General features: G+C 40.0%; 1 protein-coding gene and 1 pseudogene across 36 annotated transcripts in view; both read right to left on the bottom strand.

The window, feature by feature from the left end:
- Positions 1-16,297, bottom strand: part of TCF4 (transcription factor 4) — a 361,473-nt gene that overhangs the window by 42,985 nt on the left and 302,191 nt on the right. For all 36 annotated transcript variants that reach the window (XM_004266118.4, XM_033421470.2, XM_033421468.2 and 33 more), the window contains 3 exons: positions 14,888-14,993; positions 11,145-11,278; positions 5,145-5,277 (listed from right to left, as the gene is read on the bottom strand). In XM_004266118.4, the coding sequence (XP_004266166.1) occupies positions 5,145-5,277; positions 11,145-11,278; positions 14,888-14,993 (373 nt within the window). The remainder of the gene's footprint in view (positions 1-5,144; positions 5,278-11,144; positions 11,279-14,887; positions 14,994-16,297) is intronic.
- Positions 14,292-14,465, bottom strand: LOC117200051 (uncharacterized; annotated as a pseudogene).

Here is a 16,297-nt window from a genome sequence, read left to right as displayed (position 1 = left end):
GGAGCATTTCCAGCCTTCCTACAACCTACAATTTTAGAATAAAAACTTACATCTAGGCTACGACGTACTCATTTTTAGCAGGAGGGATTCCTAGGAATTCAGGGGGGAAGCTGGGCCCCCTGACCATGCGCAGGAAATGGATGAGAAGACTTAAATCAAACTGGTTTATTGTTCTCCGTTGGTGGTCTTTGTAACTAAGATGCCACGACACTGCTGGATAAAATTCCTATTACTCTTAGGCTCTGTGCCTGTTCATCACCCAACTGTATTTGAAGGCTCAAGATTCTTGTAAAAGACGAAGTGAATCTTATGTGACTACTCTCATAATAAAATTACTGTGAAACCAAGTCCTCAAGGGGAAACGGACATAATGTTTCTACTAGAAAAGCCACATACTAAAACGCATCGTGTCATACAAACATGTCATTAGAAGTGAAAGTTGGAAGCCAGATTAATCCATGAACCAGATAGATATTCCAGGGTAATCTTTAGCATATGTTGCATTCAATCAATCTTGGAAGTCTGTTCCTTCAACACTGTTTGGTTTGAGGTTTAAAAACATGGCAAATACCATGCTTTAGAAAAGCAGGCCGGTTAAAGACTAATAAAACAATAACAGTTATTATAACCATTATGCTAGCTCTATGCCCAATTCCCTCTGAGAAGAAGGGAGGGTGTGTAGCCCCAAACCACAAGCACTCACACCCTCTGAATGTATACAAGTGGTATCTCCCAGTGGGTAACTGAAGCGCTCTTGTCCTTGGGTAGTCTAAGGGGATTGTGTTAGTCTCAGGGGATCGAGGTGGGTCTCTCAACCCTTTTGAATAGGAAGGGCTATTGGATAAGGCACGTAGGAAGGAAATATGCAGACAGTACGTACCTACATGTACCATGTATATGACTACCATCTTCTAGACATCTCTCTCCTCTAGAGTTGGTATCTAATAACTAAGTACATTTCCTCCTCTGTATGCATGCTCACATGCAGAGGCATTATTGGACTGTAGTGATTCTAAAGTACACTGAGCAGCATTACATTGAAAGAGTTTTAGGAATCAAGTTGAAAGGCTCTGATGGTGGTAACTCTTGAAGCCCTCAGACTTAGCTTCTATCCTTAACTGGCTGCCACATCAGGTGAACGACTAAGAATCCACGATGTGTTCCATGCACTATATTCATGTAATTTCAGGGTGCTAAACAGACCCTTCTAAGTCAGACATGCCTAATGCAACCTCCGGAGTTTGCTGGCAAGGCTTCGCAGAAAAGTAGTGGTCTACATGCCACAAGTAAAATATTTTACTGTACGATTCTTTCAAAAATCCATGGATGAATGTGTCATTTAAAAAAAATCCTGTCGATGGGCTTCCCTGGTGGCGCAGTGGTTGAGCGTCCGCCTGCCGATGCAGGGGATACGGGTTCCTGCCCCGGTCCGGGAAGATCCCACATGCCGCGGAGCGGCTGGGCCCTTGAGCCATGGCCACTGAGCCTGCGCGTCCGTAGCCTGTGCTCCGCAACGGGAGAGGCCACAACAGTGAGAGGCCCACGTACCGCAAAAAGAAAAAAAAAAATCCTGTCGTTAATAAAATCTGAGTCAGCTTTGTCCTTCCAAGCATTTCTCAAAAAATGATATTGGGCATTAAAGGGCAAAAGAAAACAAAACAAGAAACAACGGCTATCCCTCCAAGTCAAGCACAGCCATCCTGAACCTCAGTGAGCATCTTCCATCTTTCAGATGCAGAGGACAGAGCCGGAGGCAAAGGAGCATGTTTCCAGAGAGGTTACCCTCTGATGATTCTGGAGTTTACATCTCACTCCACATGCATTTTGTTGTCCTGTCACTGGTTGAGGACAATCATTGACTGCCAGGAAGACACGGTATAACATGAAACTGAGAGATGGAGCAATGATCTTCCTCTGAACTGAAAAAGCCACTTCCTAAGACATCAACGCCATTTATGAAAAGACTGCATTGCCTTGCAACTTTTCACCAAGAAAACTTGAAAAATGTGATGTCCATGTGTTAGTGCTTGAACCCCATTCTTACGGCATTAGTATTGCTTACAGTCATTTTCTACAGAATCATGTGTGTAATCTCAAACATGTGTCAGGCTATGTGTTCCCTATTTACCAATTATTTAATTAGTTCTGTTTGTTCTTTGAGATACAGGCAATGTAATATTTCTTTATTTCCTGCATTTCAGAATGAGTGAGTATATGCCAAATATTTTCAAAAGTCTACAGATGTATCCTATTAATCCATACTGTTTGTTAGGGAAGTATCACTAACATCAGAAGAGAAATCTTCTCTTCTTGTTACACAGACATACTGCCATCCCTGGCTTCTACCACACTGTGAAAATCGAACTAAAGCCTAGGAGAATTAAAGTGCAAAGAAAAAAGTAATAAAGTGCAAAGAACCAGGAGCGACTCGGACCCCGTGCAATATTAAGGTTTACTATCATACTTAAATTCTCCTCTGTATTTTAACTTAAGGAATTTGAGGATGTATTATTTTAGGGATGAACACTCTAGAATGTTCTCCCCTAAAGTAACCCTAAAGTAATAATTGTATGTATGCAAATTAATAAAGATCTGTTCCTCCAGAAAGCTGAATTACCATGTCTACTTATGTCCCGAAATGATTCTGAAGCTTTCTCACATGCTGCTAGTGATTTTGACAAGTACACCCATGATGATGGAGTAATTTATGCAATAAAGTTGTTCCTAAAAAGCATTTTCTGGGTTCCCAAATCGCACACTTTTCCCTTTGAAAATTATAGCTCCTTTATTATTGCCTAGACCCCGCTCCACTTAAACAGGGCCCTTTGGTCTGGATAAAAAGTTAAGTCCATCTTTAAGATGTAGCTGAGCCCATTAGTATGTAGAAGTCACCTATTATTGCCCTAACCGCCCAGACCAAATGAAGGAGAGTAGATATTCCTGTTCATCTACAAGGCAGTAATGAGCCAATCAGCTTAAACAAAGCAAATTCCATTCCCACTGAGACTTGTCGTGGCTCTGCTGACCACAGCTCGTGGAGGATAATCACACCATCTCATAATATCTCTTTCTCCCCAAGTCCTGACTTCCCTCGTGGCGCAGTGGTTTAGAATCCACCTGCTAATGCAGGGGACATGGGTTCGAGCCCTGGTCTGGGAAGATCCCACATGCCACAGAGCAACTAAGCCCATGCTCCACAACTACTAAGCCTGCGCTCTAGAGTCCACGAGCCACAACTACTGAGCCCGTGTGCCACAACTACTGAAGTCTGCATGCCTGGAGCTCGTGCTCTGCAACAAGAGAAGCCACTGCAACAAGAAGCCCGCGCACCACAACGAAGAGTAGCCCTGGCTCACCGCAACTAGAGAAAGCCTGCGTGCAGCAACGAAGACCCAATGCAGCCAAAAAAAAAAAGACTGTTTGGCAAATCAGTCGATATAAACTTTTTTTCAAATGGTGCCTAGGTCTACTTTCCTCAACTCAAGCTTTTGCTCTACCTTTGTACCTACCTAAAAAAAGAAAATTACTCAAACCATAAGTAGACAGGAAATGTGCCTTGTAAGAGGATGAATGACCGGTCATCCTTCTTTATAACTAGACCTCATGACTGCAGAAAGGGGTTTTCCATTTGTCAAACCACATTGAAGTGAAATATGCTTTTCTCACTCTTTCAGTTCTGCACTTCTTTCTTTCTTCTTGTTTTTCGGATCTGCCAAAACTGCATTGATAGCTAAAAAAACTTCCCCACTCGACCTCTGCCCGTAGCTCTCCAAGGTCAAACTGATGCAACGCATTGGTAGAGGCTTTGTTATGAAAGTTACAAAAATGGAAACTCTTCCCTAAATTCGCCTCTTAGTGCGACATGGCGGCGAAGGGAAGGGCTGCTAGCTGGCTCATCTCAAGTGTGAAGTATATTATTGAGTAAGCAGGGAGTGTATTATTTAGGCAGAATTCTATTTGCAACATTTCAAAACACATCTCTTCTCGTTCATCAAAAACTCTCCCCCTCATAAGTGATTCATGCCACTTCCCGAAGTTCCAGAGACTATCTAAAGAAAATGAAAAAAAACAAAACAAAAAAAAAACTGCGAAGAGCTGAGGAGACTAAACAGCAGTATTCTTCTGTCATACATTCTTCTCTATAAAATGTACAGTTAGTGTTCTCGTCACTAACTGGACCCACTAGAAGTGATCATAAGGCCGAGCTAGGGGTGGGTTTGAGCTACAGCCAGAGGAGGTGGCGACCCATGGAAGTCTGAGGTTTTAATAAGACCCTGAAGCGTCAGGCTGTGCCGCTCATCTGAATGACAGGGTTGTCAAAGGCAGAATCAGAAGCTGGTGGCTGCCTCACCGCTAACCCGGACTCTTCCTCCAGGGGCAGCTGCATGCCCTGCCTGGCTCTTCCCTCAAGAGAAGAGTGTTGGTGGGCTAACCGTCCATCCTAGGGAGAGGACCATAATGGACATCACGAAAATTGAGAAGATGATGGCTCAGCTCATTCGATAGAGGCACTCTGCTTGGGTCGTAACTTATCAGTGAATTTGCTGCGAAAAAGCAGCAACTAACTCCTGGCCCACTGATGCCCAGGCATCTCCTCTCCCATAAGTCAGCAAACACTTCGTCCCCTCTGGAGGACTCAACGATGCCACAGTCTCCATAAGGTGAAGCTATCTAGTTATTAATAACAATCTATAAATGTCACACGAGCTAGTTTTCAGAAGACAGTGCTGTGTTACGGTTAAAAGCTTTGCACAGTGACTGGAACTTGAGAAGCGATAAGTAACTCCTATTTAGAGCTATTATGCCTTCTATCTTACTAATCTTCACTGGTTCGTCTTACTAAAGTTCACTTTGATAGCTGTTTGAGACTGTGAGAAGCAAGGTAGTTTTGGTCTATTTAAACCTTTATTCGATCTAATCACTCACAATGGAGAAAGTGGCCAAATTTCATTTTCTTGGGACAAAAAAAGTGATTACAGTCAAGCCAATGACAATTTGTGTTTGGTTCACCTGTCTGTTCATTTCGGTTATGTGATAAAAATCCATTGCTTGATTACTGTTCAGTGATGGGGTGGGGAGAGGTCCTTGATTATTAAACCCTGACACTGGTTGTCGGCAACAGAACTGGCGTTTCCAAGACTCACCCATTATACTGTCTGTTCCGTTGGCAGGAGGTGTACAAGACGAGGTGCTGTAATGGTTTGTACCACTACGGTGGAAAGTGGACATCGGAGGAAGACTGGAATTGATGTCTGCTGAGGAGTGTGATGGATAGCTCTGTGGCAAGAAGCAGAAAAAGGAGGCCATATTTAATCACAAAACATCTGGTGGATTAGTTTTCCAACACTTCTTTCAGAACTCTTCGCTTTGCAATGGAGACAGCCCTCAGAATTTCAAAATATCCAAGAATACATCTTGCTTAGCTCTGACAGCTTTCATTTTTCAAATAATAAAATACAAAGACATAGTTGGTTTGGGTTTGCATCAAATCTAGGGGAATATAATGGCAATGCTGGACCTTGAGAAATGATCACGATCTCTAAATATAAAAATTACTGCTTAAAGGCATGTCTAGGACTTCAGCAACATAAGAGACCACCACCACTATTATTTTTCTGTATGGCTTATTGATCAAGTAAGAAAGATTCCATAATATAATGAATAAAACACCACCATGACCCACAGGGTTTACATTCCACTTCATCCTGACCTTCTGAATACAAACTGACCAAGAATAACCAGTCTCAAATCTTCTTCCTGACAAACTGGATCATCTTTCTGAACGCCAGCAAGAACAAAATGGTAAATGAAAAATTTGAAAAGCAGTAATGATTCAGTATCTCTCTAAAGCATTAACACATAAAGCCTGACATCAATGACTGTGTTGAATTACACTGGAACAAACGAACGGAGAATGACTTATTTTACCTCTTTCTTTATAGGTCCTCTCCCTTAGCAATACGCCACAGAGTTGACTATGAAAAAAGAACATCGTCTTTTACAGAATCATTTACTTTAAGGCGTAGCTTTGGGTTCGACTATCATACTAGTTGTCCAAATAAGCTGCTTTTCTTGGGGCATCTCACAGTGCCTGTAAGTGCTGTACCATCAGCAGATCACTAACAGAAACATGGTTATTTACAAAAATGGAGCTATTTTCTTTTTCATGACAAGAAAGTAGCTTAAAAAGTTATTCTCATAGGCATTTGAATGGATTACAGACACGTAAAGGAAAAATATTTAAGTTAAAATATAATACTTTTTCTTTCTATGTAGTATATTAATGGGCTATGCATCTTTATTATATCATTATTGGAGATTCTGCTGAAATTAAGAGATTGAATATGATGCTGAAAGTCAGGGGTGATTAAAGCGTGGACACACTGTGTCTTGGGATCCCCTAGTTATTTCGTGAGGCCCATCTTGGGTTCTATCTCTTCCTTGAGGGTCCCTTACTACTTCCAACTCTTTCATAATCTCGTCTCTTTGAATCCCTAATGCATTTACATTCTGCACTGCGCCATTAAACACTTAATTAAATGTTGCTTTTCCATGCTTTCTCTTTCAAGAGCATTGCCACCGAAACTGTAAACTCTTCAAGGGGAGGGATAGAGCTCATAGCTCCGCATCCCACAACTTGTGGCTGAGTGCTAAACACACTCATCCTATGAACAAAGAACAAAGAACAACAGGTTACCAGCTCGTGTTTAATAAATAGTGGACTGAAATGCTACTTATCTGAGAGACAACTAAACTGTTTAGAAAATGAATCTACATTTTGGAGTCAGTTTGCCAATGACGTGGCAGATGCCTTTGAAAATATTACCTCTGCACACTCCAAACAGTCCAACGGAAAGGACAACTTCAGTGAGAAAGTTGGGATGATGCCCTTAAACCATTCCAAGTTCCCAAGAATGCCTTTCAAACTTTAAAATTTCATGGACATCTTTGCTTGACCAAAAATTCCTTAGGCCACCTGTTAAACTCATTTCTACTTGGCACTTACAGAATACCCCAAGTAGTCCACGAAATTTTCTCCAAAGAATGATAGAGTGGGCCCATTCTATAGTACGACTGACCTAAAAAACTGGATAAGCCATGGAAGACCAAACTTAGAAGAGCTATTTCTGCTTGAGAGCTAAAGACTATAATAATGTAGAAAAAAGAAACAGACTATGGAAAAAGAAAAAGAAAAGTAAAAAAGATGGTTTGATTTCATTTCTACCCAGTCCTATTCCATGCTGAGTTTCTGAAGCATAGAGAAACCTTATAAATCAGTCCCAAGCTTGCAAAAATCAAAACAGAGGAAAAAGCATTTTGAAAAATAGTTAAATACCTACAATAATGACAGGATGAGACAGGAAAAAGATTACTGCATCAGTGAGAACTTTTAGACCCTTTCAACTTGGCGTAAAATGGGCAGTAATTCAGGATTTGACAAAGGGTTACTACTGAGTTCAGAGAATAAAGAGAAAAGTTCTTCCCCACAGATTTTAATGGGGAAACCAATGCAATCCATGTAAATCAGTAATTTTTAGAGACTCACAGAAAATTAGACGCTGAAAGAAGTTAATGAGATTTATAACTAGACTATTTTACAAAGAAAAGGATTTTGACAACTACTGTCACTCAAAGACGTAATAAAAACACCACAGAAAATATTAGTGATATGTGAATAATGTCTCTTTAAGAGTATTTAGGGATCAACTATAAGCACTCCCCTTAGTCTTTCTTACTTCAGCTATTAATACTGTCTACCCTGCTTGCCACAAAGCAAAGGAAAGGGGAAGTATGACAAAGTGTTATGGTTTTACATGCCCACTATTTGTTTATTTATTTTTACTTATGATACCCAATTATAGTGTATTTGTACTGACAGAGTAAGTGTTGAAAATGTTTCCATGAGTGATGTTTTTATCAACCTATGGGTCGATAATTCACAAAGAAGAAAATATAGTTGTTAGCACATACTAAGAATAAAGTAGTCAAACTTTGGGCTAGAGCAGGGTTGCACAATCTTGGCACTGTTGATCTTTTGTGCCTGATCGTTCTTTGCTTGGCAGGAGTTGGGTGTGGGTGTAGGGGGGTTCCTCCCACGCATTGTAGTATGTTTCCCGAATCCCTGGTCTCTGTACGCTAGATTCCGGCAGCACCTATGTGCACCACGCCCCTCTGAGTTGTAACATCCCAAAATGTCTCCAGAGATCACCAAACATTCCCTGTAGGGCAAAATCGCTCCCAGTGAGAGTCACTGGAGTAAGACTTTATGTTACAAACAATGAAAGACAACAGCACTTCCTTTATATTAAAATTCCAGACTCCCAGGACTATTTCCCTGTGTGGTACAAAGACCATGCCTAACCCATGCCAGACTGCAGGGACTCTATCCTATTTTTGAAAAGAACTCTGCCAAGTCATTCCAAACTTAAGCCTTCTACAACAGCTCATCCCAAAGCTTAACCACAAACTCCATTCTTCTGAGTGATTTTCCATGTGTATCTGTGACATAGCAGTGATTAGCTGTGGGATTGTTGTAGAGGCTGAAACTGTTCAGGGGATTTAAAGAATCAAAATGGGTGACTTGACAGTTGCTACTGATATATGTGGATTTTAAGCTTTGTGATTACATGTTCTATTATAACACAGTATAAAGTGATAAAGGCAATAATGTTTCTAAAATGTGCTACCTTCAGAGACATACTAATTTGGCCAAATTACACCCAAAGTAATCCAAGGAAAGCTTTCTTCTTTTTCTCAAACTATTCCTTTGTTCAGTATAGAATTGGGCAAAAGCTCCAGATGAATTTTTTTTTTTTTTTTTTTTGCGGTACGCGGGCCTCTCACTGTTGTGGCCTCTCCCGTTGTGGAACACAGGCTCCGGATGCGCAGGCCCAGCAGCCATGGCTCACGGGCCCAGCCGCTCCGCGGCACGTGGGATTCTCCCGGAGCAGGGCACGAACCCGTGTCCCCTGCATCGGCAGGCGGACTCTCAACCACTGAGCCACCAGGGAAGCCCTCCAGATGAAAATTTTAAGGAACTACCATTACTTTGAAATGAAAGGTAACTAACCACCTACTGTATACTCAAATGATTCTCAATCACTCTCAGATTTTTAGAAGTCACTTCAGCAAGAGAATTTTGAATAGTTACTGAAATCACAATGATTACTAGATATAATCATTCAATAGTTTCCCTATCAGTGAGAAAATTCATCAGGATACATTACCAGAGACCTAATTCATTTGCCCTTCTGAAAAACAAAACCCCTCATCTCTAAGATCTGCTAAACGATCATGTTAAGAATGAAAACTGTTTTGAGGTGGATAAATGACATTACAAATATAGCACCTGATACAACCTATTGGGTTACTCCTTCAAAATGATCTTTCCTCCTGGTTGATAATATTGTTTTGGTTCAGCAAACTTTTCTAAAAGGGTGTAGTTGGTTTCCTTTTTAAAATTACATTTTCTGTGCATTTGAGCGCATTTTCAACATGCTTCCCCCATGCAGTGAACTCGATTGGGATAAAAATCAAACCACCTAAGTCGAAGTTCTAGAGCATGATAAAGGAAGAAAGAAATACAGGAGCGAAGAAAAGTAAATGTCAAATGAAATTCCAACATATAGTACGGTGCCGAAGTCTTTTATTTGTAATCAAAACTTTCCTTGCCTATAGGACACATACAATTTTGATCATGGGTTCTTTAGAGAAGTGCAAAATGATGATGGCGAAATAAAAATGTTAGCCAAGAAGAAATTCTAGTATAATAATAAGTGCTATTTCTTTAAGCTTTCATGCTAATGACTCTAAGTAGGAGGTGGGAGAAGAAGAAATTTGAAAGTAAATCATCTGCTATTTATTGAAAATGTGCTGAAATTTAAGATAGTTTCTGATTTCCACATTCAAACTTGAGAGATGATTTTAAAAAGGTCAATTCCATCTCCATCATTTATCTCTCATTTGAGGATAAGCTAACTGACCTCCCAGTGTCTCTGTCACTAGGACTAACTAAATTGATACTTGAAAGGATATCGGAAATCTTAACCTCTGGGATGTTTTCAGTCATCAGAATAGGATATGTCACCTTTTCAATATCTCTGGTGACCGAGCAAAAGAGAATAAAGACCACAGAAATTCAGAAAGTACTATCTCCTATATTAGAACAGAGAAAGAAACATAAATCTGGGTATTAGAAGAAAAAGGAGCACATCGCAAGATGGAGAGTAGTAATATAAGTCCCACTAACTGGATTTTTCATACTCTTTTGTATTTTGAAGATTAGAGGTTCATACCTTTTTTAAAGCCATTTCACTGCGCAAGATACTTGGTCCCATATTATCTGCATCCCAAACCTTCATGATCTAGAAGTACTCTTTCCTCCATTTAGTGATAGACTTAAGTTCATCAGTGGGTTCTGGGCTGTGGTAGTTTTTGAGGTTAGAAAAACATCTGATGCGTTACTTCCTCCAGAATAAAGACACATACTAGGATGGATGAGTATAGTATTGGAGGGTATGGAAGTATAGCTAAAATACTGAAAATTGGGAATCTGATCTAAACAGAAGCCCCATGGTTGCTGTTACTGATGGGAGTGTATAGGAAACATGAACGCTTTCCTTCAGGTGTGGTACAAGAGTTCAAAGCTGTCACCAGCTACAGAAGCCGGTCAAGGGGAAATGGAAATGCCCGTGGGAGATGTGTTATCACCTACTTTCAAAGTCCACTGGCTATCACTCTGCCCCCTGCAGTATATCCTTCAGTACTACAGATAGCAAAAAACCCCACCCCAAACCAAAAACCAAAAAAAACCAAAAAAAAAAAACCCAAGGAGCCGCCACAGCTAAAATTCTGCAACTCAAATACAATATGTATTTATGTACCAAGGGACGATGACACTGTGATAAAGAAAGCACAGAACAAAACGCAATAAACAGAAGGACAGCGACAAAGAGAATATGGCTTATGAAGGTGGTCTGATTGAGTTTATGTCTTTGACTGCAGAAACAATACAACTGTAAGAATAACGGGTACGTGCCAGTTTTACATTCATCAATAGAGTCCATGTGTACGTGCATGCAAAGACAGGGTGAAATTTAATAAACTAGCTGTGTTGTCCCCATTACCAAGTGAGTCTGCCTTACCAAACGTTCATGTGGATGCAGGCTGCAGTAGCTGCTAGACTGTGGAATATGAGAAGAATTGCCCAACATTCCTCCATAGCCAGGCTGATTCATCCCACTGGAGGAGCTCCAAGGGTCACTGCTGTGATGGCCATCTGTAAAGGACAAAGAAAACCATGACTTTTCTGAGGCACTCAGCCTTGCCTTATAGAGTAGGGTGTTTTCATATCCTGGAAAATGACTGCCTGTTGTATATTCATCTTTGTGTTGGTGAGCTGATTATATCAGAAGACAGTCTCATTATTTTTTCCCAAGTGGCTCTATATTGCCAAACAAATATAAATATTTAACAGAGTTAAAGGGTTCTTAGTAAAAATTTAACTGTAAAAGAACAGAACATATTTCTACATAGAACTATGTCAAGACAGCAAGGTAGCTAATGCTAAAGAAAACATTTCTTAGAGGTCTCCCTTTTTTTTTTTCTATGAAAACCAACTAAAAAATTAAACTGTTCCTAAATTTTGGGGTGAAAATAAAACACTTGAGATATTACAGGGTTGGCAAGCTTACAAGTTTTGAGAGCATATAAAGAAATAAGTAATAATGAAAAAAAAAATCTCTGATTTCAGATTGGATTTCATTTTTGTGACACACAGAGTAGATGGAATTAAAGCTGGAATTACATTCTGGTATGTAGGGAAGAGGAACCTCATGTATATAGTTCTGAGTTTTTGACTTCCTTTTAAATGTTTGTATTTTGGTATATAGTTAAATAGCTATCGTAAGCCTTCAGTAGCAATTAAAAGGGTACACACATGTCGTAAGGTAGATATTACCGTAAGGACAATTTTGAGAGCCTCTGGATTTTATAAAACTGTGAGTTAAAAAGAGGTTTAAAATTATATGGAAATTATATGAAGTATCTTTTAATACCAAGTTAATCTTTTATTAACACCATATTAAAAATATTCCTACAGATTTTTTTTTACTCTCTGGACCTACTGGCCTCGAAGTTACTACTAGATTGCTATTGTTTGGTCTGGGTTTCTCAAATTAAGGGAGCAGAGCATCTATGTTACTGCTCAGTTCAAGTTTTCTTTCCTTCAGTAGTTTAACAAAAATTATTAAATGCCAGATATATACAAGGCCATCAGCTAGGTGTTAATTGTATGGCAGGCATTGCTCCCTTGAAAATAAGAGTATTTTCACCTTACACGTTATTTAATAAAGGCCTTTTGAAAATGTAGGCAGTATAGGCAAGTTAAATCTGACACTATATTTCATAAAGCCTTTTTTTCCCTGAGTTTTTCACCCCAGAAGTTAGAATTCAGAAAACTGGAATGGTTTCAGGGCAGGAAGGAATAATCCAGAGATGTCTTAAGAACTATGAAAGCAAAATCATGTCTGTGATTTTGACAACTAAAGAGTTTTAACTAGAAGGTGGAAGCTAAAGTTAAAAATAAGAGGTCACACAATAGTGGGTTTAAAATAAGCTACTAAAAAAAAATATGCTCTTGACAGTCTCTGAATATCTTTCATCTAAACTGTATTTTCTTCAAGACCTGAATTCTCAGGGCACTGTGGACCCTTACTGAAGGACATGGATGTGAAATGGGATCACGACGTACGGTTTCTGTGATCATAACGTAAAAACATAGGACTTTTTAAAAAGTTCTTATTCATGTACTTCAGATTTAGCTCTGAGATTGTGGAAGTTCAGATGCCATCTTAAATTCAAACATGAAGTTTAAGACCACTGACATTTCAAAGAGATGACATGCATGGCAAATAAATTGAGAATCTCTATCATTGAAAAAGAGTCTCCTGAAACATTCTGACATGATGCCCTACAAGGAAATACATTTAGGATTTGTTAACACAGACACTCTACTCGATGCAGACTTACAAAAATACACATTTTACATAAATTATGCTTTTCACAGTAAATTAATATTTATCACATCCCATGATCTTGGCATAATGTGGGTTTGAAAGAATAGAATTAGATGTGTGCAAATTAATTGTGCTCATCATAAATGTCAACTCAAAAAACATTTTTTTTTTTTTGCTTCTTGGGTATTCATATGCAGAAAAGCAAATTCGTTCCCCGTAGTTTGTTTTGCGTGGTCTGCTACGGAGAAGAGCCTACTGCTTTACTCAACCTGATCTTTCCTTGCAGTGTGCACGGTTTAAGCAAGTGACCTTCCTGAAGGCAGACAGAAGAAATCTATCCTTCTGTCAATTTTCTCAATGAAATTCAGCTTTGAGTGATGAGTCCTTGAGCTGGCAATCTCTATAAGCACCGGTAGTGGTAGCACACTCTCTCTGACTTGTCATAAAAGAGAGGTGCTGGTGCCCAAGTGGCTGCTATCTATAGCTGAAGGGGATACACCTTTTGTCATGGCACAGAACACACCCAAGTGACATACCTGCTGTTCCCCTGGAGCGAAAGGGACATCGAGGACAGGTCACAAAGATAAAAGACCCTGGTCAACAGGAGCTCCATTACGTGTGGAACCAATTCTCTCTATTCCCGAGGGACCCATTCGATTCAATTTTATAGATTTTCCGTGGAATTTCACATGTGAACTAACAACTCAAAAGAGCTAACACTCTGAAGGGAAAGGAAACAAACCCCTTTGAAACAGAATGAGTTTGGGTATGTCCACTGTAATCTAAGGGAGATGCCAAGTCACCTCCCTGGGACTTGCTGCCCCAAGTGGCTCCCCTTCCCATGGCATGGTCCTTCCGGGAGGAGCACGAAGAAGGAAATCCCATGGCACTTTGCCAATGCAAAAAGAGTGAAGTCTGCATACAGGGGTTCTTGGTGAATCCCACATCTGAATTTCAGAGAATTAACCTGGAAACAAGAGCATCACATTTTGACAATAAGTGTCCCAGGGGTATAGGGAATGGAGCCTTAGCTGCACCCTCTGGACGGTCTCCTCTCATAAGCAGCTGCTGTCATTTCAACCATCTTGGTCTCTTCTAAGCAGCAGAAAGAGCTGTATTACCAGGGGTGAGATTATAAGCTCGGGGAACGCACATCCATGTGCACTGAATTAAATACACTGGACAATTAAATGGATTAAATATACTTTATCTACCACGAACCTGTAATTTTCTATATTTTTCTGGGAAAAAAGCTGGGTCTTGGGCCCTCAATCCGTATGTCGGAATAGAGCTTTTGCTGTGTAATGAAATAATATTCCTGACTTTAGATAGGTCACTTCATCTTCAAATGGGACACTTGTTCTTACCTATAAGTTAATAAGTGGCCAACGTTTTTACTGATAAGAACAGATACTAAACTTGATCTTAGCCAAAAGGCCGAAAAGTGATTGTAAGTGTCCAACATTTTTATATAAAGGTATATATGAGGGTAATTTGTTCCTAGGAGGCTAAATCCGGGATGCTTAAAATACACACTCTTCTAAACATATAAACATACTCTTCTCGGGAAGTGAAGACACAGAAATGATCAGTCGTGGAAGACCATTCCCCAAGAAGAATCTGTTCTAAGTAAGCAAACCAGTCTAATCTTAACTCATGATCTCTCAAGTGGCTTTCACTTAAAAAATAAGTCTTAGTGAAGTTTTAATTAATTTATTTTAAATGAATTCAATTCCTAAAACAGAGCATGACCTTCAGTGTTCTACACTTGCCTCCTATTCCATTTCTTGAGTCACGGATCAGCACTCTTCTGTCCCACATATGACATGAAAAGACCCGTGGATTTCCCCTCGGAAGAGGTGGTGTCTTACCTTGCATGAAGAAGGAGCTAGGGAAAGTGCTGGCTGCTGGTTTGGAGGAAGGGTAGCCTGGCGAGTCCCTATTGTAGTCGGCAGTGCTGGCTGACGGAGCATAAACCTGGGGAACAAGAGCCCGTTTAGTTTTGCTTGCTGCCTGGACCAAAGCATCTCAAGGTCCATGACTTTACAAGAAGCAGGCACAAAAGGCAAAATTTCTACCACGTCCATCCTAGATCCGACCAAACCCTGGAAACACTGCCCCTTTCCGAATACAGAAAATCAAAAAAAGGCCGAGTAGGTTTGTGTGAATGGAAAACCAGGTGTGATATTTTCCGGTTATGGGCAAGAATATTGAGAACTAGGTCTGGTTGTAAATATATTATATCATACCCATAGGGTTGTCCTGGGAGCCTAAGCATTCTTTTTTTTTTTTTTAAACACAAATGGCCCATGAGCATATAAAAGGTAAAAAGAGAAACACCTGCCTCAAGCTTCTCCCGTTTTGTCTACCTTTCAATTAAAATTGAAAGAGAGACAGAGAGACAAAAAAGACAGACAAAATGAATGCACTCTCCAGATCTCAGAAAGTGACACACAGATCTTGGAATATTAAATTCCCATAGTGTTAGCTTTTTGTAGAGATGCATGAAAAGGGCCATTAAAAGCCCAGATCTACACAGACCCCCGACAATCAGTGTGTACACAGGAGGGGGGAGGAAAACCCTCATTTATAGCTCTTATTATCTTTGTATGTTCAATAAACTTAAAAACTGCCAAAATCCTAATTTACTTACATTCGTTTATTAATACTCAGGAGACTTGGGGAACCGGTCCTTTATAAAAATAGCTTGTGTATTTTCTTGTTTATGTTTGCTTTAAAGAAGACAGCACAGCAGAAAAGCATAAATTCATAAGGTATAGTTTAACTTTCACTGGGTTTCCCCCTTGCCTTTTCTGCTAAATATAATTTTTTTTTTAATCCCCGTTCCCTTTTGCTCCAAAAGTTCCTCTCTCCAGATGGTCGGAGAGACTGAAACGCTGTCATCCTCTTGATGAAAATGGATACCTTCCTGCCTCCAATTTGAAGCGGGCGGCTCACAAAACTGGCAGTGAACCTCTGGTGATATTCACAGGTCACAGGAAAAGAAAAAAGAAATCCACCAATAAAAAGGCAACTGCAGGGTTACCAAAAAATAACTCCCATTTTTTTTTTTCACAGCGCACATGGAATAAACACCCTGAGAAAAATTATATAATTGTTCTCAGAACACCAAGAATCACGAACTAGGCGCTAATACAAGGTCTAGGATTTCACAAAGGATAGGGCCACAGAGACAGATGTGGGAGAATATGCATACACATGCATACATCAAATAAATGCTACGTATGCCCCAGAGTGCCCTTGAAATTGGGAGGTCCTGG

Source organism: Orcinus orca, chromosome 15, assembly GCF_937001465.1.
Source record: "Orcinus orca chromosome 15, mOrcOrc1.1, whole genome shotgun sequence".
Lineage (NCBI taxonomy): Eukaryota > Metazoa > Chordata > Mammalia > Artiodactyla > Delphinidae > Orcinus > Orcinus orca.
This window is presented reverse-complemented; position numbering and strand designations above follow the sequence as displayed.